Source organism: Andrographis paniculata, unplaced genomic scaffold (genome assembly GCF_009805555.1).
Source record: "Andrographis paniculata isolate CXL003 unplaced genomic scaffold, ASM980555v1 Contig60END, whole genome shotgun sequence".
NCBI classification, from domain to species: Eukaryota; Viridiplantae; Streptophyta; class Magnoliopsida; order Lamiales; family Acanthaceae; genus Andrographis; species Andrographis paniculata.
Window position 1 is genome coordinate 3678850 of NW_026137596.1, and position 25972 is coordinate 3704821.

At 31.2% G+C, this 25972-nt stretch overlaps 2 protein-coding genes across 3 annotated transcripts; one reads left to right on the forward strand and one right to left on the reverse strand.

Moving 5' to 3' along the window:
- Positions 1–1415: 1415 nt before the first annotated feature.
- Positions 1416–8075, reverse strand: LOC127259993 (WRKY transcription factor 55). Its single transcript, XM_051287613.1, has 3 exons — positions 7645–8075; positions 6250–6381; positions 1416–1860 (listed from the first exon to the last, which is right to left on the reverse strand). Exons 1-3 carry the CDS (start codon positions 8031–8033, stop codon positions 1416–1418), a joined length of 966 nt encoding a protein of 321 aa, XP_051143570.1. The 5' UTR covers positions 8034–8075.
- Positions 8076–11981: 3906 nt separating this feature from the next.
- LOC127259878 (uncharacterized) lies at positions 11982–25873 on the forward strand. Of its 2 annotated transcripts, none has more exons than XM_051287488.1 (21): positions 11982–12266; positions 14412–14510; positions 15324–15475; positions 15839–15911; positions 17315–17437; positions 18284–18392; positions 19120–19199; positions 19371–19452; positions 20329–20468; positions 20543–20653; positions 20755–20871; positions 20988–21077; positions 21828–21881; positions 22017–22091; positions 22175–22250; positions 22447–22546; positions 23110–23179; positions 23766–23839; positions 24250–24356; positions 24862–25116; positions 25282–25873. In XM_051287488.1, exons 1-21 carry the CDS (start codon positions 12141–12143, stop codon positions 25566–25568), a joined length of 2400 nt encoding a protein of 799 aa, XP_051143445.1. In that variant the 5' UTR covers positions 11982–12140; the 3' UTR covers positions 25569–25873. The 2 variants fall into 2 exon arrangements, with proteins under 2 accessions (XP_051143445.1, XP_051143446.1); XM_051287489.1 differs by having other exon boundaries at positions 12126–12266; positions 15329–15475.
- The last annotated feature ends 99 nt before the right edge of the window (positions 25874–25972 follow it).

Genomic DNA, 25972 nt, shown 5'->3' on the forward strand with positions numbered 1-25972 from the left:
ATTTCATTTTTTTTTAGTAATTGTACTATCTACCTAACATTACAAATACACTTACAACTTACAATATATTACACAAATGTCATTGTCTTTATATCACACATTATTTTAGTCATTTTTACTTTATTCATACTACATCCCAATATAATACTAATATTTTTAAAAATATGTATAAAAAATAAATAGATATCTAGTTATAGGACGGAGAAAGTACTTTCTAATTGAACGGAAGAAATATTATCAAAACTTCCAAAAATGCAATATTTTATTAAAACAAGACGGAGTTTCATGCTGTTTTTAAATATAAAGAAGAATAGTGCAGACTCTAATTATACACACGAGCCCTTCTGAGTAATAATAATAATAATGTGGTGGTAGGTGAGGCTTTAGGCAAAATTAAATCTAAGAAAATGACAAATAAACATGATGCCAAGAGCATAGCTACGTACTTGTCTTCTTTGCAAATAAATTAATCACTCACTCGATGGGAATCCAGCCATAGATTCTGGGTTTGCTGAATTTTATATTTTTTTACGGAATTACTTTCAAAATATAAAATAATATTTTATATTGGACTGTTTATTTTTTTAAAAAAATAAATAATATATACTCCTCCTAGAAGAAGCGTTGGAAATTAAGATAAAAATGTCCTTACTTTTTAAAGGATTTTAAAAAATAGATTAGAGTAATAATCAGGGGTAGTTTTAAAAAGTACGAATAATTTTATTATAAAGTGGGGACCACGATTACTAAATAAGGAAACAGGACTATTGTTTTGAGACGAACGAAAATGGAAAAACAAGACAATTCTTTTGGGACGGAGGGAGTATTATATTGTGTTAATATGTGAAATATATAGTATTTTTTAATAATATTTATTAAAAATCCTAAAATTAAAACCAATATATGAAGAAACCCAATATAATTCACAAAAGTTCCATTAGTTTTCAATATTCATTTTCAAAATTTTTAATATATATTGATACCAGTTCAATTAAAATACAATTTTTAATATATATTGATACCAGTTCAATTAAAATACAGTTATTTTTTATATTACTTCCAATATGTAATAAAGTTTTTTTTTTTTTTATCTGTTTCAAAATAAAGTATTTATTTATTTTTAATAATGTTACACACTATTAATAAAGATATAAAAGTAAATTTATCTTTATTAATATTAAATTGGAACCATTTCACCTAAAATACAACAAAAATGAAAATACAAAAAGAACACATCCAATATGTGAACTGAATTAATAAAATAAAAGGACAAAAAAGTTACAAAAAGTTTCACAATTCAAGATCAACTTATACTTTTAAAAAGATTTTTTTTTTTTTAATAGTGTTCCTACACAAATTAAATTGAGGTTAATTATGGCTTTTGATTAAATCTTAATACATGATTAATTAATTAATTAATCTTTTTTTTCTTCGTAATCCCACTTTTCAGAGGAAAATATGAGGTCCATGCTATTGCTGCTGCTGCTCCCGGAGTTGAACATCACGTCCGCCATGTCCGCCACTGGCATCTCCGCCGCCGCCCTCGAGGCGGAGGGTCCAGGACCTCCGGCGCCGCCGAGATCGGCGACGTTCTGCATCGAGAGCCAGTGGGTGGTCGGAGGTGCAGGGAAGTTGAGCGGGATCGACGCCGCCTGCATTAGGGAGGCGGCGGAGGTGGACATCGGCGGCGGAAGTGAATCCGCCGCCGGAACGCCGGCGGAAGGGGCGGTGGCGGACATGTGGCACGTGTGGGACCCGCGATACGTGACCTTGAAGGTGCGCGGGTCCTGGTCCAGTCGCTGGACCAGCTTCTTGGCCGGGCACCCGTAGAATTTCTGGTGCGTGCACCTGTAGTAGCTCCTGCAGGGTCCACGTATTAATTTAGTTTTTTTTTTTAAAAAAAAATAATAATAATAAATGTGGAATTTTATTATTATTATTATTATTATTATTATTATTATTATTATTATTATTATTATTATTGTTTATTTGATCTTTGTAATTATGTATGAACCAATGATTCAAGCTCGTGCATGGAAAAAAGATGGTATCATTGATTTAATTTATTATAAAAATATAAATACTTGATTTTTTTTTAAAAAAAAACTTAATGTTGTTAGGATAATGTAAATTTTATTATTTTTAAATATTTTATGAAAGAAAATATATTTTTATTAAAAATATGACTTTTTAATGAAAATTATATAAAAGTGAAAGAGCAAATGTAAATTAAGAATACCACAATTTGATAATTATTATTCACAGAAATAGCTTATTAAAAAAATACATTATCAAATATTTATTTTTTAATTAAAATATTAGTACTTTAAATTTATACAAAATATCAATTCAAATACTTAACATTTTATCAATTTTAAAATATGTACTCAAATTTTATTAATCAATAATCTTTTCGTCACCAAAATACGTGTTTAAATTTTGGACACGAGTTCCAATAAAATAAAAATTTGGACACGGGTTTTGGGTGTGTTTTTCGTTCCATAATAAAGAATAATAAAATAGTACTCCTTCGTCTAATTATGTATTTATTTGACCGGGTATAAATTTTTAATAAAATAGATAAAAATAATTTTTTTTTTTAATTTTTTTGGTAAATAAAAAATTTACTAAAAAAATAAAAATAAATTTTGATGACAAAAAAAAAAAAAAAGGTGAGAAATGAATTTGTATGATTTAGAGAGTATATATTTTTAGTAGATAAGAAAGTGTAAATATTTTTTAATAATTTTATTTAGAAAAACACACATATATATATATATATAATTGTAATCCTATCCTATATATATAACTATAGCACTAGGGTATTTGACAAAATTTTGAAGTTTTTTTTTTTAATTTTTAATTTTTAAATTTTTTACAGTTTTCATAGTTATTTTTAAGTAGATTAGTAACATAGAGTTTTATTCAGTTTTCTTTAAGTGAGTTAGTGAAAATTTGAATTTTTTGTTAATATATATAGCATTTCCTTTTTTTAATCTATTTTTGAAATTGATTTTTTTTCATTCATTTTTTATTTTTTATTTTTCTATTTTATTCTCATTCGTTTTAATTATCTTTTCTTTTATTTATTTATTTATTTTTATATATATAGAATTATGAAATTTACTACCGTAGTTGGAGAATGCTACTTTTGGATAGACGAAGTTATTCATTTGAGTTGAAATTTTGAATTCGATTTATCTGTTATAATTTATTTATTTAGTATTTTGTTTGTTTAGATTACATTTGCTTCTAAACTGTCTTCAAACTTTTACTATAATTTCAATTTTTTGTTTTTGTCCTTTGCTATCTAACAATTTTGTATTCATGAAGTTAATTCTATTTTTTTCGGATAAAGAGTGCAACATAGACATTGAAAATTATTCATAGGAGCACTCAGTTGCAATTTGAAGATAATTTCAATGTGAATAATTTTTTTTAAATAAATAATTATAAAATTATTTCTTTTTTAATAATTTATCTTTCATATGGTTGTATTTAATTGATTTTTTCTTGTTATTTTTTGTCCATTACAAAAAAAGGAAAAAATTTAAAAATATGAATATGATAAAATTATAATTTGTGTTTGTTTGGAGGTTTGGATTTTGAGTTGGAATTTGAATAGTAAAAATTTTGAATTTGAATAGTTGTATGATGTGATATAAATAGGGTTTGATGTGATGTTTTGAATGTAAAATTGATTTTTAGTATAATATAAAAAATGAAAAATAGGTGTTTGATTTGATGTTTTTGGGGGAAAAAAATTGGATGAATAGTGGAAATCCACCAAAATCCTTCAAACAAACACACCTTATAATATTGTGCAAAGGTTGTTATCTACGGACAAATTTTAGATATTTTTAGATATTTTTTAGATAGTTTTATATTTGTTAGGAAGATATATTAATTAAAAATTTTTGAATGATTTTATATATATATTTATGTATTTATTTTAAATTGGTTTAAAATTATAATTTTGATGTTATTAATGAAATCAGCTTGATATAATTTATTATAAAACTATAAAAAAATTATTTTTTTTTGTAATTTTATATAATTTTTTTTTCTGTTTATTTTTATATATCATGTATAATATATTTAATTATATATTTGGACCATTTAAAATAATTTTAGTTAATTTTTAAATTTTTTAAGTGGTTATTTTTCAATAAAAAAAACTATAGTAATTTTATATATAATTTAATTTCAAATAAAAAAAAAAATTGGATAATTGTTGTTGATATTTTCAATTGCAAACTTCAACTATAAATGCTAATTTGGTAGGATAATTTTATTTTACATAATTTTTCTAAACAAAAAATATTTTTACATATAATTTATATTTTTTCGTTTATTTCAAATTTAAAATTAGATAATTATTTTTGAAAGTTGTAATTATAGATTTTTGTAGTTATTAATATTGATAGTTTGATACTATGATTTATATATCTATTGTATATTAATTTATTAATTTTTTATTATATTTAAGTGATTTTATGCAAAATATTTATTATAAATAATGTTTGATAGATTATGTGGATCACCTCGAAAAAATAATTTAGAATTTGTATAAAATTGAATATAAATTGAAATTTTACATCTTTTTATATGATTTTTTCTCATATTAGGGTTTAAAGAGTAATTTTCAGTTTTATAAAACACTTCATAAAAAAATACAACCACTAAAATAGTAAAATATAAATATATTAGATTATATAATTATTTTACATATATATTTTTTTAATTAAATATATTTATATACAGATATTTTGATTTATTTTGAATATTTATAAAATTAAATAAAAATAATATAATAACTAAATTTAATTATAATAAACATTAGTGAGTCACTATGGAAATAGAAGGTCAAGTTATACCGTTGTTTCAAAAACCTTAAATAGTCTTCTTTCTTCATCATTCTCCTTATGATTGAAATTGAAATTGAAAGTTCAAACACGCTTTTTCGTACAACTACACCTAATTATAGAAAAATCGCGTTTGTTTGAAACCCGACTTTGGGCTTTGAATTCAACGTGGTCTAGAAAGACCACACCATGCCATTGACACTTTCCGGTCATTAATTGGACTTAGCCATTTAATTTAATTTTATGGAGACCACTGTAAATTGATTATTAATTTATTAGTATTATTATTATTATTTGGACTTAGCCATTTAATTTAATTTTATGTAGACCACTTTAAATTGATTATTATTATTATTATTATTATTATTATTATTATTATTATTATTATTATATACTCCTATATCGTAGGTAGGTAGAATTCAATAAGAAAATCAATAATAAAAAATATAGAATAAATGGGTGTGTTATTTTTGTAAAAAATCTGATATATTTTTTTCCAAAAAATTATTATATTACGTATATTTATTATTTTTATATTACCTACATAATTTTCGATATTTCATATTAAAAACAAAAAAATAATAAAATATTCAAATCAAATCAAAACACAAAACAAACCAACCCCTGGTTCCATGTCAAAGTATTGTATTTTTTTGTGATTTCAAATGACTGAAAAATATTATTCATTTTGTACAATTTTCGATAAAGATATATTATTTGCTATCGTTAAATCTAATATCAAAACCTAAAATATAAACTAAATACTTTATTTTAAATCAATTTCAAACCATAACAAAACAAGATATATATATATATATATATATACAAAATACGAGATATCAAATATGTGCTTAATTTTGCAATGCACTATTATTCCATTGTATCTAACAAGATTTCGAATGAAATATATAATAATGTATTCATTAATGTTAAGAATGACAATGTGTTTATTTGTTCTTTTTTATTATTATTTAAAAGGTAAATTAAATGTGATGTTTTATAAGTTAAAAAAGTTTTATAAAATACACCCCCTCCGTCCCATAAGTAAATATTCATTTACTTTTTGCACGTAGTTTTAGAAATATTAGTATTATATTGGGATATAGTAGGAATAAAGTAGAAATGACTAAAATAACCTTATTAGAATGTGTGATATAAAAGTAATGACATTTGTGTAATATATTATAAGTTGTAAGGTTATTTGTAATGTTAGGTAGATAGTACAGTTATTAAAAAAAAGTAAATAGATACTTTGTTATGAGACGGACTAAAATGATAAAATGAATACTTTGTTACGAGACGGAGGGAGTAGTAAAGATTGCAAAATAAAAAATTAGAAAAAAAAGTGAAGATAGCTATATTTTATAAAAATAAAGTTACATACCTCGGATATATCGATCCTAGAATCTCCTTTTGTCCGTATTTTCGCCATGTGTGACCATCGTCGGGTGGAAGATCCAAATTTCCCATTTGAGGGGCTGGGATTAGCTTCACTTCTTTTTCGTCGTTGTTGTTTCTATACGATGAATCGAAAATTTTAGTTAATTAAGCATAATTATGGATTTGAAGTATATATAGTCTTACATATATATATATATATATTAAATAATAATAGATAATATGTATTATATTGTTCATTTAATTCAATCTATATGCTTAATCTAATAGTACGTATGTGCATGCCTTTATAATTGAGCTATGATATTATATTTTAATATATATCATATTTCATTTTATTGCTATTAAATTATATACGAACCCTTAAACAAATTTTGGAGTTACATATTTTTGGCATTTGGTAGCAAAACATTTGAGATAAGAAATTTAAAAAAAAAAAAAAAAACTTTATTAGGGTTTAGAATTTTGTTACACCATTGTTTGAAAATATAAAAATACGATTTAAAATAATGTAATTCTTAAAATTAAGACTGTATTTAAAATGGCATAACATTAAGGAATGGACTTGAAATTTAAAAAATGGATCATAATATAAAGATAAGTTAAAAATATATTTTTAAAAAAAATTAAAATTCATGTACTCTAAATTTATGGAAGCAAAAGATGACCCAAATTCATTTCGAAGTTGCAAGATTTTTAATTTCACGACTAAAATATAATCAAATTTCGAGCTTATTAAACTTGATATATTTTCCAATAAATAATAATAACAATAATATATCATGCAGAATAACTAATGCTGCAACATTAATTATTAGCAATAACGACGAATATTTCCATTAGGGTGCAGATTATGATTTATCAATTCTATTTTACATGTTTGTTATAAATTTATTTATATATATATATATATATTATTATACTATCTTTATTAACTTCTGTTCGTAATAATGGAAGAATTCTAATCGTAGAAACAACGAGAAGCAGATTTATTCTATACTCGATAAGTACCAATACACAATGGGAGATTGATGCCATTTTCTATGAGTAAATGCGTCTATTCTTAATTTCTCATTAGAAAAACCTATTTGTAAAAATTTGCCTTTATATTGATTTTATCTTTCTTTAAGAATTTTTGAATCTTTGGATAAAAAAATATGATAAAGCCAATATTCGAAAACAGAGACAACACGGTGCTGATTCGACTGCTAATGACGTAATTTACGTAGCTAGACGAGCTATTTGTTGTGCTTTTTGGTATAACAATAAGTTCAATATGATATTTTACACAAAAAATTATATATGTTTTAATTCTAAAAAGATGAAAAAAAAAAAAATTATATATAATATATATATCCTTAATTGTGTTTCAATTTCTTACCTCCTTCTCGGCCTCGGTGCAGCAGTTCTGGTAGAATCCGGTGCGTCCAATATCGCCACCCCATGCGCCGTCTCGCTGCTACCGCCGCCGACCATCAACCCCAATTGGGGCGACGGCAGGAACCCTTCTTGCAACAAGCCTTTCGACTTCCCCGGCCGGGTCACACCGGGGGCCGGGCTTTTAAACAAGTCTTGAACCCAATGCTCGTGAACGCGGCGCTGCAGCCTCTCCTTACAGCTGGCGAACACGGCCAAGATCTCGTCGCAGGACGCGACGAGGGCGTCGGCGATGCCGTCGGGATTCGGAGTCGTCCGGAGACGGTTTTCGAGGTCCTTGGCGAGGGTGCAGCCATGGTAGAGCATGTAGACCAGTTGCTGGTTATCATCCATATTAACTAACTGTTACCTGATTGTTAATCAATAATAAGTTTAATAATGTCTTCTTGTTAAGGCACAACAAACATATGTGTATGTATACGTGTATATATATATTTCGGAATTAGTGATGATTAAGGAATGGTGATGGTGATGTTCAAAGTAGGGATTTTAGGGAAAGTATGATATGTTGAACACGTTGAGTGGAAGAAGGAAGTTTTCGAAATATTTTATTTGACTAAGTCATTGGTCACTGTATATGTATATGTATGTATGTATGTGTTAATTAATTTTTGATGTAAGAAGAAGAGATCGATTTTCATTCATTATTATTACAAGGGAATGGGAATGGGAAGTCCACCACAAGACTTGGCACACCGCATCTCATTGAATTTTGACCACTGCCATTTTCCTCTTCTCCGGTAAACATATAGACTCAGTAAATTTATAATTTTACTAGTAGTACTATATTAGGGTTTGATTAGATAAGGGGTTTTTGAAAATTTGAAAGTTTGAAAATATATATATATATATATATATATTTGATTTGATATTTTATGAGAAAAAAAAATGTATTTGATGCGATGTTTTTTGACTGAAAATGTATGATTGGTGCTAATAATACGAGGAATAAAGGGTTTGTTTTATCCCTTATAAATATTATTCTATAAATTTTAGGAATATTAGTATTATATTAGGGTGTGATATGAATAAAGTAGAAAAAGACTAAAATAAATATAAATGTAATGACATTTGTGTAATATATTGTAAGTTATAAGAATATTTTAATGTTAGTACAGTTACTAAAAAAGAAATAGATGGTTAAGAGACGGATAGAGTATATAATATATACACATTAACACATTATATATAATACTATTTTTGTTCGTTCCAATTTAAAATACCATTTTTACCATTTTCACTATTTCGTCTGTCTCATTTCAAAGTATTTATTTCTTATCTTATAAAAAATAATCATAAATTAATACAAAATATCATTAATTTTTACTTAAATTACAAATATAAAATATATATTTTATCTATTCGTAAAAGTTAGTAATTCAATACAAAGTATTTATATTAAAAATACAATTTTTTATATCTAACACAAAAATATATTCATAAAAAAATGCAAAATGAACAAATTCAAACTGTTTTTGGATTTGTTGTTGGTTTCAAACCAACAATAAATTGTTTATTTGTTGGTTTTAAGCTAAAATTATACCATTTTCAATAAATTTATATAGCTGCAACAACATGTGTTGTCTAACAGCATAAATTATTACTGTATACAACACATTGTATATATTAATATAATAAATTATTAATTTTAAAGCATGACATCCTTTTATAAAACATATTTATAATTATAAACAAAACATCTTACGTTCTTATTACACACATTATGTTTCTTGTGTAATAAAAACGTGTGATGTTTTATATATATATATAATATCACATAAACTTATTATTTAAGCAAAAACTAATCAAATGAAAAACAAAAGCAAATCAAAATCATAAGAATGGTGTCTATTAGTTTAAAGTTTAAATCACTTCAAACTAGAAGAGATTTATGTTGTCGTTATTGTTATTATTATATAATTATTATTAAATTTTAATTTTTTTTTTGGTGTGGGAGTTGGGGTAGAATGATGGACTTGGTGGGGTGGATTCAAGATTGGACCAGCTGAAATGGATTCTGGAATTTGATTGTGATTTAGGTATATTTTGCTTTCTTGGAACTTTCTGGGCATGCATCTATACATCAGTTGTTATTATTATTATTATTATTATTATTATTTGAGAGAGTGATTTTTGGTTCACAAAAATCAAATCAATTAATAAAATAGAGCAATCTAATTATTATTATTATTATTATTATTATAATTATGGAAAGTGCATGGTTAGTGAGGATTCGAACCTTCTTGCTAATTGTCCTCCTTTGTTCCAATTTGACTCCTTCAATTTGTGGTATTTGGATGCAATCCTAGGTTTCGTTTAACTTTAAACTTGATTGCACTTTTTCTACGATGCAACAAATTTTTATAAATTATCGTTATCTAAATAAAATAAAAAACAAATCCAATGTATAATGTGTTTTTCATTATATTTAATACTTTACAAACAAAAAGACAATTTATAATGTGTTTTCTTGGATTTTTATTTCTGTTTTAATTTTTTTTATCTTCTCTTAAAACTACTATTTTAATTTTTTTTTAAAAAAAATTCAAAACAAAAATATCGAAGAATACACCTTAAATACATAAAATAACACTCTTCATTTTTACTATATTGAATGCCCTGAGTTCGACCTGGCTCAATTATTAACAAAGAGTCGTCAAGACTCTTCCCATCGCGCACATAGTTTACAGACATCCTCGCATAGGACAATCTCGCGCGTAATAATCTTTATTCTCGCAAATAAAGCATCCGTCATACATCGGCACTGTCTTCCTCATCCCCTCGGCCTTCGCCTTAGCCAAACCTAGAGGCGGAACCAGACCAGGGTGAAAGAGGGGTTAATTTTTAAAATTTTGAAATGATCATCATCTATTTGTTATCCAATAATTTTATAATGAAGTTATCATATTTCGAAAAAATCTTGCAAAATATCAATCTACATTGATGAATTTTGTATTATATGAAATTGATAAATAATAAAAAATATTTATTAAAAAAACTGTTAAAAATATCATTTCCTATGTATTTGGTTAAAAAAATTTTGAAGATTTTTTTTAATTATTATTTATTACTTTTTTGTTCATATCTATATTTATATTATTAAAAAATTATTATGATATAATTTTTTTATTATTCAAAATTTAAATTTTCACATAAATATTCTATCAATTTTTTACAATTTTTTAATTTATTTATTATTTTTTATATTATATATTATAAATTAAAAATTAAAAATTATAAGGAGGTGGAGTGGGCTGAGGGGAGGGGGGACTGGAGGCCCCCTTGACCCACGTACATCCGCCCCTGGCCAAACCTTTAGCAATCTCGACATCACCAGGTTGAGGAATTTCGAGGAGGATTTCTTCGGGATCATGTCTCCTGTTCGACTTCTATTGTTCCATTTCAATCAGCTGTCGTGCGTACTTCATTGCTTCGTTGGCACCCGACAGGATCTTCTCCTTGATCCTCACCCTCACCCATGGCTTCAAGCCCTTCAGAAAATTGACAAGGGCCATTTCTTTCGACATGCTTGACGCCTTCAACAACAAGTTAGCAAATTTTTCGACATATTCTTTTAGATGACCATCTTGATGCTCCAATCGACGGATCTTGCTCCACGCCTTCTCCTCGGCATCGACTGGTACAAAAGTTCTTTAAGCTCTCGCTTAAATATTCCCCATATGACGATGCCTCCGTTATTACCAAAATCTAAATGTCGTTGAAATCTACCCATATATGTTTTGCAAATTAATATTTAAATATTAATTATTATATCAAATGTAATAGAAAAAAAATAAAAAAATATTATAATACTAATTTTAAATTTACTTTCCTTTATAAATATATTATTAGAATTTTAAATTTTAAAATTCACCAAACTCAAGTTTAACTGACGAAAACAACCACTGCAAGTGAGACATTCATATGTGTATATATATATATAACCACACCATCAATAACCAATAATCACTATACAATAGCTCCACAAGGAATGGCTTGGTGGTGTAGGGGTTGGATTTGTATATATATATATTGTATTTTTTATATTATATATTTTATTTTTTTATAAATAATATTAATTATAAATATAAAAGATAGAATATTTGAAAAATAATTTTTTTAATAAAAATAGAATTATGGATTAAAAATGTAACTGCATTTTTTAAATTAAAGCTGGGTAAATAAAATGAGTGAATTGATGATGGCCTTAGCCGGAAACTACAGTGCACCTTCACATAGAATTAAGGATCTAAATCTAATTACATTTTATTTAAAAATTAAAATAACACAATAATAGAAATCAATCCGCTGTTTCGTAGGCTATCAGTACACCCCACGGCACGGCGGACGGTCCCTTCCCTTCCGGGAAATCACCAGTTCATTCAGGCCAGATCGAATTTTCCTCCCCCAATCCTTGTTCGGGCCGGGCCGTGATCGAATATGCTGAGATTCTTGAAGGAGGTGGTTGGCGGATCCGGTACAGGCCTCAAGGATCTGCCGTATAATATTGGGGAGCCGTACTCCTCAGCATGGGGTTCCTGGGTGCACTACCGCGGAACCTCCAAGGTTATCCCTCCATTCGTACTTCGCTTGCATTGTCTGTAGTTGTTGGAGTTGTGTTCAATTAGATTGGTTTTGACTGTATTGTATTTGCTGTTTTTGCTGATTGGGGTGTTTGCTGTGTTCTTTATTGCGAGGGAATAGATATTTTGGTGTGGTGGAATTGGAAACGATGAAAAAGATTGAATTAAAATTGCGGAATATGATGCCTGTGTAAGATGTAGTGTTGTGAAATCTCAAATGCATTTAGTTGTGGTGGAGATTTCTGTACTCTGCTTTATCTTATATTGGAAGGGACAAAATTCCTAATATAGAATCAATTCTTGGTTTGTAGGAACTGAAAGAGCTCCTATAACACTGTTTATTGCAGCATTTTACGTTTTCTTTCCGTATTTGCATTGTATTTCACTTCTAGTTCCTAATGCAATTTTTGCTACTAGAAGGCATTGCTGAGTTGAGTGATTTTTTTACTCATTTTTTTCTGTACGCTCGATGCAGAAAATGCAGTTCTTATGCAAATAGGAAGTGTGCAAATTGTAGAACTGTAAGACCATGAATATAGTTCAATGTAATTATGTATTGAAATTATTAAAGATAACTTAAATGGTCAACATATATATGGTGATCCAGAAAAGTGGTTTGGTGAATAGAGTCTAATAAAGAGAAGAAAAAATAAAATGAAATTCTTCATGAATTTTGAGCCTGTACGCATGATAATGTAATTTAGCCGCTATGGTGATATCACATTATGGGACAAAAGAGAGCTACATTAATAAAAACAAAAGAGTTGAAAAGGGAGAAATTTTGAATAGAGGAGGCAATATTAATTTTCAAACTAATTCTAGCCAATTTATGTTTCTATTACATCACTGGTCTTAAAACCAAAATTTGGAAGATATGAAGGAAATGATTCTCTTGTCTGAAACATATTGGGGACGCCATCACCTGCATGGGTTCCACGTTGATGGTTTGTTTGTAATATTTTCATCTGTAGTCCCAATCATGATGGTGCATGTACCTGAATTGTATAAATAGATTCTGTTGGTACTGTTGCAGTATGGATTCAACTGGTTGTTGTTTGTAGTTGGCTGCATCACTAATCAATCCTGCCAGATTGATAGGTTTTGCAGCACGTGCTTACCAGTAAAATCTTTCTAATATTATCTAGAAGTTCAAAAATTTTCGTTTAGTTTCTCTGGATTGCTTTGTTGGTCTTACTGATACTATGTATTGTTGTACTCTTCTTTTTTTTCATTAATGGAATTTTCTGTAGTTACGCTCTGAAAAAAAAAAGGCAGATCAAGTGTCTTTATTTATAGTTATCTAATGTTCTTATGCATTGTTTAGTAATTATTTTACTTACCTGAAGAAGCCTGGCAGGTTTTGATGGCAAGATGCCTGACGTGTGAAGTTCGTGCCACTGTGCACTTTGTATTTTAGCATGACTAATCAGATAATTGAAAATTATTAGAGGTTTACTGATTTTAGAGCATACTAACCTGGACAATTTTCAAGATGCTATCAGAGTTAAGCCAAGGAGTTGGTTTGGTTGTGTTTCGAGAATGGTAAAAAATTTAATTTAAATGAGTTTCATGTGATATAAATAGGCATTTGATGTCCCATTTGGAATGAAAATTAAATACTATGATATGATGTTTTTTGGATTAGAAAAAAAAAAGTTACCATAAATGCAACAATGTTTGCAATTCACATCGAACCAAACATAAAAGTTATTTGAGTGGAATATTTTGCCATGTAATTTTCACCATTGGGTATATTGGCCTATTACACTATGAATTGTGCTTATTTGAGACAAAGGCAAAATTAAATCTGAGAAGATAACAGATTGACATGAGAATCAGAAAAAAGAAAAAGTGAACAAGGATGATTGATAGGTTGAACAAATTTCACGTTCTTTTTATATTATCAATATTCTTTTGCTTCATATAGGAGTTTGATTTTGCATCCCATGCTGTAAACATGGTTAATAATGTTGCTCTGGTGGTGTATATTTTACACTCTTTTTTGTTTGGAAGTCTAAGAACATTTTTCTTGTTTGGATTATCTTGGTCTATTTGAATTAACACAGTTTTACTGTCAACTTTCATGGATAAAATCTCTAATCTTGGTCTTTTCTTTCAAATTCAACAGGAAGATGGGTCTCCTGTCTCTATATTTTCTCTTTCAGGAAACAATGCAAATGATGGGCATTTAGTGGCTGGTCGTAATGGTGTCAAACGCCTTCGAACGGTGAGCTTTTGATGGAAACAGTGTGAATGATGGACGTTTAGTGGTACTGATCATTATTGGAGTTGTTTTGAATTTTTTCTGAAAATTAATAAGATATGAATTTGTTGTATCTATTATATTGTTTGTACCTTGCTTCAACAAGGTGCACATCTCACTGTGCATCATGGCTCGTGAACAATGGTACATCATGCACCACTATCAACCGTGGGTACATTGACATATCACACATGTTATTGCTACTCATATGAATCCTCAAAGAAGAAATTATGTTGCTAGTAGAGGATGTGCGTTATGGAAAAAAATGTTCCAAGCTTATGATCTCTCCCCAAGTGCCTGAAAGATAAACAAGGACATACTTACATACAGGTGGAATTGAAGCATGTGAAGCTGAATTTGCTCTAGCTTTTCTCTTAGCTATATGATAGTCCATAAACACATTCAAATTGACTACAACTGAATAATGTGTTGCAATTTGGCCCTTTGACATATAACACAATGATTTTCGTAATGGCTAATATACATGAAGAATTAGTATTTACCTCTCTTTATGGTAGTGATTGTGAATTTTCATTTCCTTTGCCGTTTTCTTAACTGCTGAGGGATTGAGCTAGAATTAAAGTACCTCTGTGAAAGAGAAGGCAATGCTAATTCCTAACTGCTGTTTCTAGTATAGCACATATTATTGTTCAGTTTTCTCATCTTCTTTTCCACATCATACCTCTTTTCTTGTAGTTGTAATAAAGCCCATTGAAACATTGGTTTTGATTGTAACTATTCTCTACTATGTTGAAAGTTATGTTCATCTTCTATCAGGTCAGGCATCCGAATATTTTGTCATTTCTGCATAGTACAGAGGCAGAAACTTTGGATGGTTCTAGTACGAAGGTTACCATCTACGTAGTCACTGAACCAGTCATGCCACTTTCTGAAAAGATTAAGGAACTGGGTTTGGAAGGCGGCCAAAGGTGCAATTACTGAGTCTCATGATTTTTGAATTCAAGCTTTGAGTGTGTTGTTGTCTTACTTTTCTATTTCTCACTTTTACAATGTATATCATTTATGCATATGGTGCTATTATTGGGTTTGTATGCTAATAATATTTCCAGCACTCTATAGTAAGTTGGATGAGTTTTCATCATTGTTCCTCCATCTTAAGAGTTGTAATTAGTGACTTTAAGTAACATTTTTTTTTTATTTGTGCTGTAGATCATGTTCCACATGAAGTCACCACATATATAAATGAAAGTTATATACTCTGTGGGATCTAACGTGGATCATATCTTGTTTTCTAGAGCTGGACCATAACTTTCATTTGTTTCTTTTGTTAGGGATGAATATTACGCATGGGGACTGCACCGAATAGCTAAAGCTGTGAGCTTCTTGAATAATGATTGTAAATTGGTATGCATCTAACTCTAATTGTCAAGTTATCCACGACATTGCCTGTTAGGTAAAATAATATCAGGGCTAAGCTCTGTTAGTGTTAACTTGTTTGTTATAAATGTATGGTTACCGTTATTCCAAATTTGAAATTATGAATCAGCCTTTACGCTTGGGATAGAATACTATCCCAGTATTCCTTAGGACAAGAGGAAATTCTTGTATAACTTTCATTTCTCTTAATTACTTTCATATAAATATTTGCTTTGCTACTTGCTGGATCCATGTACAAGAATTTCCTCTTGTCCTATAGGAATACTGGTCCATGTATGTAGGATTTCTGTTTGTTGGATCTGCATCTGCTGTATAATAGTTCAACTTTTAGGTGACATGTGAGTGGATCAACAAGATGTTTGACACTATATTGGTGGCCCTCTGAGCAATTTTGCCTCTGCCCTGTCCACTCCCCCCCCGGATTGCCTCTGCATCTGTAACTAATCCCGCACCATCTTGCCTGACTGCCCCATTAGCTGCCTAGCCTTTAAGTAAATTGGACAAACTTGTATGCCTGCACTGAACCCCTTGCCACATCTGTCTGTTTCCTAACCACAAACCTTCTCAATTCCCCGGCCAACACCCGCTTCAACCTTCTAATCAAAGGTGGAACCGATCACCTGTCCCCATGAATTCTGCACACCTTACAAGAGGATTAACCCTTGCACAGATCTGCTGGTGATGCTGCCCAGATCTGCCCACCCCATTGGCAGGGTCAAATGGTTCACATACCACAAAGACTCCGCGGAAGATCCAAGAAAGAGAACATGCCCTTCTGCTACTGCAATCAGATCTGACCACCACTTGCCAGCAGGAATGCTGGCACCACTGGCCCCCACCCTTGAATAAGAGCCTTACTGCCACTACTTCACCCTGCTATCATTGGTGAAAGACACTACTATTGCTGCAACTGTTTCCCACCGCCATCATTGCCTTTGGATGTCTCTTCTGGTGGTTTCCTGCCATCTGACTTAACAATATGGCTATTTTTAAAAGGGTGCGATTGTTATGAAAAATAATACTAGGGTAAGCTCATTGGATTTAATTAGTATGTTCTAAGTAAATGAAATGCCTTAGGTTAGTGTTTAGAATAATCTAAAAGTTGAAAATAGGAATCGGTTGTTATGCTTAGGACAGGGAGAGTATCCTGTACAAAGAAAGCCCTGTATATCTCTTCCCTCCGTTTAAATTTCTTTTGAATAAATATTTGCTTCATAAATTTATCTCTAGAGGATATTAACTTAATTGCCTCAACTCCTACTGAACCTGCTGTCTTTACGCTAATGAGAAAATATTTTGGTGGCACTCAGATCTTTCAATTCCTGATTCAACACAGATGACAATGATATTTTCTATGTTGATTAATGCAGGTTCATGGTAATGTTTGTATGGCTAGTGTTGTTGTAACTCAAACCTTGGACTGGAAACTCCACGCATTTGATGTTTTATCTGAGTTTGATGGTAATAATGAAGCTTCAACTGGACCGATGCTTGTGAGTTCTTGGCTAGGCCATCTTCTGAATTTTCTTTTCATTGGATTGTCAGACTAATTAAATTTTCTCTGCATATGGAAGAAAATTTAATAATGTTGGTTAGATTTCAAAATTGACATGAAGAACTTGCTATTCTTTTGTTTCCTTCTTCCTTACAATAATTGAATTGGCCATTAGTATTTTTATGAAGTGAAGATCCTTTCTATAAAGGAAAGCATGAACCTACATGTCGAGATGTTTGTTTTGGATCTTTTTATCAAAATATTTAAAATTAGAAAATCTGAAACTCTATGTTCTCCCTTCTCTACCTAATCTTCTCATATTTTTAAAACAGAATCCAGGTTCTTAGTTAATCTCTTGAGGTTTTCTTAATCGAAAAAGGAAAATACACCATTAAAATATGTAGAAGTTTATTGTATTCTCTCTAGAAAAAATCAAGTTACAAAACACTATATATAAGTATGAACTCAGATGTAAAGCAATCATAAACAACGAGCTAACTAACACCCCCCCCCCCTTCCCCTCAAGTTCGAGCGTATAAATCATACGATCCAAGCTTATTACGTATGAACTCAGATGTAGGACCTCTAAGCGCCTTTATCTGTTTGTCAATATGCTTGCAACCTGATCATTTGAGGGCACATATTCGGTGTCTATACATCTAGATAAAACTTTCTTCCTGATGAAAGTTACAATCTAACAAAATACCTGTCCAAGATAAGCTACTCTAGACCCTCTTTTCATCTAGTTCTTTTATGGAATATAAGTTACTGGTACTTGTGCTGCCCTTTATCGAGTTAGTAGGTCTGTATTTAATATTTTTCATCGTTATGATGTTCAATACAGCAATATGAGTGGCTTATTGGTTCACAATACAAACCGATGGAGATGTCTAAATCTGACTGGTCAGTTATCAGAAAGTCTCCACCTTGGGCCATCGATTCTTGGGGCTTGGGTAAGTATGTTTTTCAGACTTCAATAAGCATTGTCTATTCCAATGATTTGGGTGTATCTGATGATTTATGAGATTCTGATAGGCTGATTGTTGAAGCTGGATAATCTTTCTGGACCAAGGGTTGTGATGAAATGTTATATTATGTGCTATATATTCATTTATGAGAAACGTAATTTGAAGACAGTCCTGCATTGCTGAATTCTTATTGAATAATACATGGTGACTTGACTGCTAGTGGATTCTCATATATTTTATTGGTTATATTATTCTCTTTTCCCGTCAAGAAGCATGCTGTATAATATAAAATGTAAGGCTTCCTTGTAGGTTATGTTTTTCAGCAATCCTAACCAATGCCGAAGCCAAATGAATTTTCTGCACAAGTTACTTTGTAATTTTCATTTGTAGTGTAGCAAGTGCTTTGTCTCTGCCTTGATTGCACTACCTCGCCTTTCTTGAATTATCTTACTCAGATTTTGAATTGTCCCTTTCTACTTCTTTTTCCCCAGCCTCTCTGAACTTGTGACAAATCTGTTTAATATTCTGGAGCTATTTTTTCTTCTCTTTCTGTTATTTTCATGGTTTTCTTTTGGTTGTCTGGTTGCTTTCTTTTATTTATTTTTTATTTTTATTTTTTCCCTTGTAAGCTTAACATTATTTACCTTAATACAGTCCTGTTTTATATTCTTTCTGAATTTCTGTTCATTCTTTTTCTTGTGGCAATTGGTAGGCTGCCTAATTTATGAAATCTTCTCTGGCATGAAATTGAGTAGAACAGAGGAATTGCGAAATACTGCTGGCATACCTAAGGTGAGAATGTTTATTCTTTTGTACAACTTGTCTCAGGTTTTGCTTCAAATCCCGGTTAGAAATTTAGTTTACTACTGGATGCATCTAATATATGCGCATGTGTGTGATGCTTTTAACAAAGCAGTTTCTTTATTTCTGTTTGATTTGATGAATTTTTTTCTTGTCTCGCAGTCTTTACTTCAAGATTATCAGCGTCTCTTAAGCTCTATGCCTTCTCGCAGGTTGAATCCATCAAAGCTTCTGGAGAATAGTGGTCAGTCCTGATTTCTGAAATAGGTTTGATATTCTGTGTGGTCTACATAACTATGATTTATGTACAGTCTGCACATGGTGGTATATTATTTCTCTATAATTTTCATATTCATGTTGTTTTGTTTGTGGGTGCACTAGTTTAGGGCTAAGTCCTATGACAGTGCTTGCTCTTTTATTTGTGCCTAGATAAAAAAGTAAAATAGGATTTAACCCTTTTGTTCTCTGGGGGAAAAAGAAATGTGGTGTACCACTGTAGCGCTAACCTTCACAATGGCTTGTTGCCGATTGCTGCGATCAAGAGGGTTTCAAAATCACTTTTTGGAATTCATCTCCAAGATTTGTCAGTTGGATGTTAGATGTCTTCATATTCTCCCTCATCTCGTATTGATTAGCCTCGAGTTTATCTAGTCGCTCTCCTGTTGGACAATGAGATTGGAATCCAACAAGTTGGACCAATTAATAGAACAAAATGAATAAGATAAATCAAACAATATCTACTGTTTGCCAATAGCCTCTGGGCTAAATTATAACTCCTCTTTAAATATCTCTACTAAATTCTACTTGGTAAAATAAATTAAACCCAAAATAACTTATGTCCGTCCAAGAATAATCCAAAACATAACAAAATCTAAGCTCACTTAAAACATAACTAAAGACAGGTAAAACAAACTAATGCACGCCTAATCCAAGCAACAGCCGAGACTCCACTTCTCCTTTTTCTGGTCTATTTATTCATTAAGGAATATCATTCCTAATTGATTTATATTTTTTATTTTTTTTTTCTCACAGTTGGCTATGAAAGAATTTCACTACATGTTTTATGAATAAATTTCAGAATAATTTGATGGGCTAAAATTTGTTTCTGGTGCAATGACAGAATATTTTCAGAATAAGTTGGTAGAGACCATACACTTTATGGAAATTCTTAATTTGAAGGACAGTGTGGAAAAGGATACTTTTTTCCGTAAGCTTCCAAACCTTGCCGAACAGCTTCCTCGCCAGATAGTTCTGAAGAAGGTATGTCTGAATGTCCAATGTTTTATGCTGGAGTCTTTCCCTTGTTTCTACTTAAATTTAGGGTTCTATTTCAGCTGCTTCCATTATTAGCGTCTTCCTTAGAATTTGGTTCAGCCTCTGCACCTGCTTTGACTGCATTGTTGAAAATGGGGTCTTGGCTATCACCAGAAGAGTATTCTCTTAAGGTTAGTGTTGTTTAAATGTATCCTACTTTTGGTATCATGTTGGTCAGTAATGCTGTACAATTTGGTAATGAATATAATATAGTATACTTTTTCTTTTTTAGGTATTGCCAACAATTGTCAAACTTTTTACATCCAATGATCGAGCTATCCGTGTTGCTCTTCTTCAGCACATTGATCAGTATGGCGAGGCATTACCTACACAAATTGTAGACGAGCAAGTATGATATAGAGTCATTATTAGTTGATTCTCTATGCCCAGTATAATGATTTAGCTAGTATCCAACATGTTAAATTGAATATTAGGAAATTAAATAAATTTACTGTTGTGTACTAGGTTTACCCTCATGTTGCTAATGGGTTTTCCGACATGTCTGCTTCTCTACGGGAGCTGACTTTGAAATCTATGCTAATCCTGGCTCCTAAGGTAATTTCACCCTTTAATATTGAACTTTGATATTTTTTGAGTACTTGATTTCAAATTCGGTTATGGTGCTCAAGTTATCTACTGGTAGGTTGGTTTAAGTGAAATGATGTTTCTTGCCACAGTTTAGAATGTTATAAATGCTATGCTTCCCTGTATTCCTTATTAATTGGTGCCTTACTATCTGGCCCTAACAGTTGACATACTTTGTTTAGCACTATATTAATTATTTCACGCTATCAATCTATAAAGTTATGCTAGATCAAATGCTTGGTGTATCTATTGTATTGTAATACTTAGGGGACACTTAAGAAAATGATTGATATGACTGACTATTGAGTATCAATAAAGCACTTCCTTCTTGAGATCCCTCCCGTAACAACTTCAATTTAAGCTTGTTTGATTTGGAGTAGTTTCAAGATGGGTGGATCTAAGAAGTGTCCAGATGGGTATGAGTAAGGACAAAGCATATGTAAAAGGACTTAGGCATCTAGTTTGATTTTTATGTGTAGTTTTCAATCACAAAGGCCCCTGGCTTGCTGTGTGAGGCTCAGGGGCTTACATATACCGTAATTGATTATGCATTTGAATATACAGTCTCTATATGGCAATGAAATCAGACTCTGAATAAATCAGAAATGTGTGATGCATGATATTGTAGATGATACCCTAAAAAATAGGTCTAGTTTTGTTCTTCATTAATTTTTATTATACTTGCTGTTTAAAGTTTATTGATGTATAATTTTGGTGCAGCTCTCTCAGCGAACTCTATCAGGGTCACTTCTGAAATTCCTTTCAAAGCTTCAGGTATGCAGTTAATTTGCATTTGGCAAAAAGTTATAGATTGAATTTGCTGTGATTTCTCCAAAATTCACCTCTATTCCTATACTACAACTATAGTGTTCAGAAGGTTTCTAATGCCTACTCCAATTCTATGTCAAGGTTGATGAAGAACCAGCAATTCGCACAAATACTACAATATTGCTTGGTAATATTGCTGGTCACTTAAATGAAGGGGTCAGTTCAAAATTTTATCTGTCCAATTTGTATTAGAGTAAATATTCTGTGGTGATATTGATATTAAGAAATTACTGCTACAGACAAGGAAAAGAGTTCTCATAAATGCATTCACAGTCCGTGCTCTGCGAGATACATTCTCTCCTGCCCGAGGCGCAGGTAATAGTTACTTATCGTATTGCTTTTTATCCTTTTATCAAGAGAACTCTTTGAGGTGTATATTCTTTTGCTGGGGCTACTCTCTACTAAAAAATTTCTTCAAGAATTAGTCATTCTGTAACTTCAAGCAATCAAGCTTCTTCCTTACCCACACTTCCTACTGTCCAATAATGCTGCTTACTTTTGTTTTGTTTAGGTCTTATGGCATTGTCTGCTACTAGTTCTTACTATGATGCCACTGAGATTGCCACTCGAATTTTACCAAATGTTGTTGTCCTGACAATTGATCCTGACAGGTACTTTTTTCTTCTTTTAATTGATGGTCATCTAATATACCATTATACCATACTTTATGTAGACTATTCACTTTTGCTGATATGGCCTGCTGAAAGTTAATGTGTGCATGCAAATACCATAGTTGCTCTTCGTACACTATGAATAGATGATAAAAGTAACATAACCTACTATTACAGGTCTTCCAAATTTGTTCAAAATGGTTGTTTTCATTTTATAACTCTTAAATATATATATATATATATATGTGATCGTAATTTGTAATCGTATTGCTTTCAGAATTTTTACATCAAAATGCTTATAATTTTATTATATCTGTCAAAATTATGGCTGCCGTCCATAATAAATGCTTGATATTGTGTGGCTTAGTCAGGCTGACATATGAGGCATTCTTCTTTCTCTTTCTTTACCTTAGTAGTGTCTTATCCCAGTAATCATCTCCACCATATACCGTATATCTACTTCCTTCATCTCTATCTGTACGTTTATTACCTGTTTCATTCAGCAGGAATTAGCTCTGTTAGGCATTTCATTTTAGGTCATTCAATCACTCTATTTTGTGCAGTGATGTTCGATCAAAAGCATTCCAAGCTGTTGAACAATTTTTGCAATTAGTGAGACATTACAATGATAAGGTATGTGAATAATCCTTTTTCTCTTTAAACTGGAAATAGCATGCTTGGCGTTGGCATATGCTACATTCGTGTTTCATTTTCTTAAAATAGTTTGTTTGATCATGAACCAATTTATATTGTGTATGCTATCCACAAAATTTTCAACAGTGTAATTTTGTTGATGTATGATGTCCACCTATTTAATCTGATCCATGAGCCATGAGATATTTTGTTGTTTTACATTAAGTCTACATTAGGATTATTCAGACGAACATTTTCAGGGGTAAACCAAGAATGTCTTTTCAAAACTCTTCCAGCAGATTTCTGTAATAATCACATTTAATTTATCTATCCCTGTGTCTTTTTGTTAATATCCTGTATTTTGGCTTTCTACCTTTTGATGGAGTATCTTGAAAGGACCACCATCTGCATTTCGTTAAATCCTGTATTATTTTGTTTTCCCTTTATTGGGTGCATGATCACCTTGTATTTTGTTATCTTAAGTACTTCTGACAGTACTGCAGGGTACTTTGACGTGACTGTTTCCTCTCCGTCTTTTATCATATGTTTCTATTTGAGATTGACAATCTTATCTGCTTCTTTATAGACAACCACCGGGTATGCCACAGATGTAGCCAATACAGGATTCTCATCTATACCTGGAAATACAAGTTTATTAGGGTATGTGGACTGTAAACTTGAATTTTCCCTTTTGAGTACCAAAAATTTGGAGTGGTGTTAGGTAATAAATGCATTCTCATTTTGCATTTCAGCTACTGCTTGATGACTTTTTACACCCTTATAAATCATCTAGAGTGAAACTCTTTAGTACTTAAGTTTGTTCTTCGCTTTAGTGGTACTCTGATATTGGTTAAATGATCGGTGATTAGAAGCAAACATGATGTTACTGCTAACTGCCTTTTGGAAACCGCCACCCATTTGTTTCCTTTTCGCCCAGCTTCCAGGCAGCTTCTTAAACCTGTACAAATTGCACTTAATGGAGAGTAGAACTTTTGCCTTCAAACCAAATAGGGACATGTGTACTTATCGGTGAATATAATTCTCTTGACACTTTCATGATCATTATGCAGATGGGCAATGAGTTCGTTGACTTTGAAAGGTAAACATTCCGAACAGAGTAATGTCACCTCGTCAAGCACAAGCGAACCTCCTGCATCTTCGATCTATGCCAGCACCGGTATTCTTCTCTCCTCCATATGTCTTTGTCTTTCCTGTAGATTTTTGCACTTGCAGGCTAGGGTGGACAAAAAATCCAAATCAAACCGTCAAACCGTTGAACCGAACTGAATTTTTGATTAACTGAGCAAATTTGGTTCGAATACAACTACTCCGTATTTGATGATTATGCGGTTCAGTTCGGTTTTGATTTTTTATATTTTTTAGGTTAACCAAATAAAATATATTTATATTATTAATTATATTATATTCGGTTTAGTTAATTAATTGGAATTTCATTTATTTATAATGTATTTGTTTTTAGATTCTATTTGGTTCGAGTTTTTTGCCAATACTGCAATTAATCGAAAATTTCGGTTCGAATACCAAGTACCTTGGCATTTGCGAATAACTGGACTGTGTCCAATCCTACTTGCTGGACATCAATTTAACAAATACTATTTTCTTAGATCATTTGTTCAGGCCTTTTCAGTCCTACTGATATTTCCCCTATTTTGATGTTGCAGTGGACAGCACAGATACAACGCTAGCCCATGTAAATTCTCGAACAGATTTGGCTGATCTCAGGGACCATCCTGCACCACCATCGCCTTCGTCAACTGATGGATGGGGAGATCTCGACAACGGCATTCACGGAGAGCTGGAGAGTGACAAAGATGGTTGGGATGACATGGAGCCGCTAGAGGAAGCAGCAACGCCTGCTGCTCTTGCAAATATTCAAGCAGCTCAAAAGCGTCCCGTCTCAACTCCAAAACCACAAGGTAACACTAACATTGATTCATCACTCAATCACCGGTTCCTAAAATTTGCCGTGATGGGACGATACAATTTCCTCTAATATCCGAAATAATTGGTTCGTGCTTCCAATTCACACTAAAGACAAGTTATAGATGACGATGATGATGATTTATTTGATGTGGTTGCAGATCCTTTTCCGAAATCTATTTCAAGACCCTCGAGTGCAAAATCCAGCCAGGCAGTGGATGATGATGATGATGATCCCTGGGGCGCAGTAGCTGCTCCTGCTCGGAAATCTTCATCCAAGTCTTTGAATCTGAAATCTAGTGGCGCAGCAGACGATGATCTCTGGGCTTCCATTGCAGCTCCTCCACCGACAACAACCGGGCACAGGCCTGTTTTGGGTGGACGAGGCCGAGGAACCAAATCCGCGGCCCCAAGATTGGGTGCTCAAAGGATAAACAGAACATCATGAGACGAAGGAACTCGATATTTTGCTGCAGTGTATGTCAGTCTCTCTCTCTCTTCCTCATATCATTAATTATTCAAAAGTTGTGTTGGAATAGTTTTGTGCCTCTTGATAATTTTGTGTTGTGTGTTCTCTATCTAGAGAGAAAATATATATATACGTATTTATATATATATATATGTGTGTGTTTTTACTTCTTAAAAATTAATCATTCTTTTGTATTTGAAAGGAAGAACAAGAAGAAAAGAGTTTTGTAATTTTGCCGACTCCTTACACTCCGAGTATGTTGATTTTTTTGTTTGGTGTCTTAATTTTGATGTTTTCTAGATAAAAATAGTTGTTGGGAGTGCGATTAATGTCTATATTTTGTTAAAGAAAATAATATTAGTATTAGTATTTTAATAACAGAA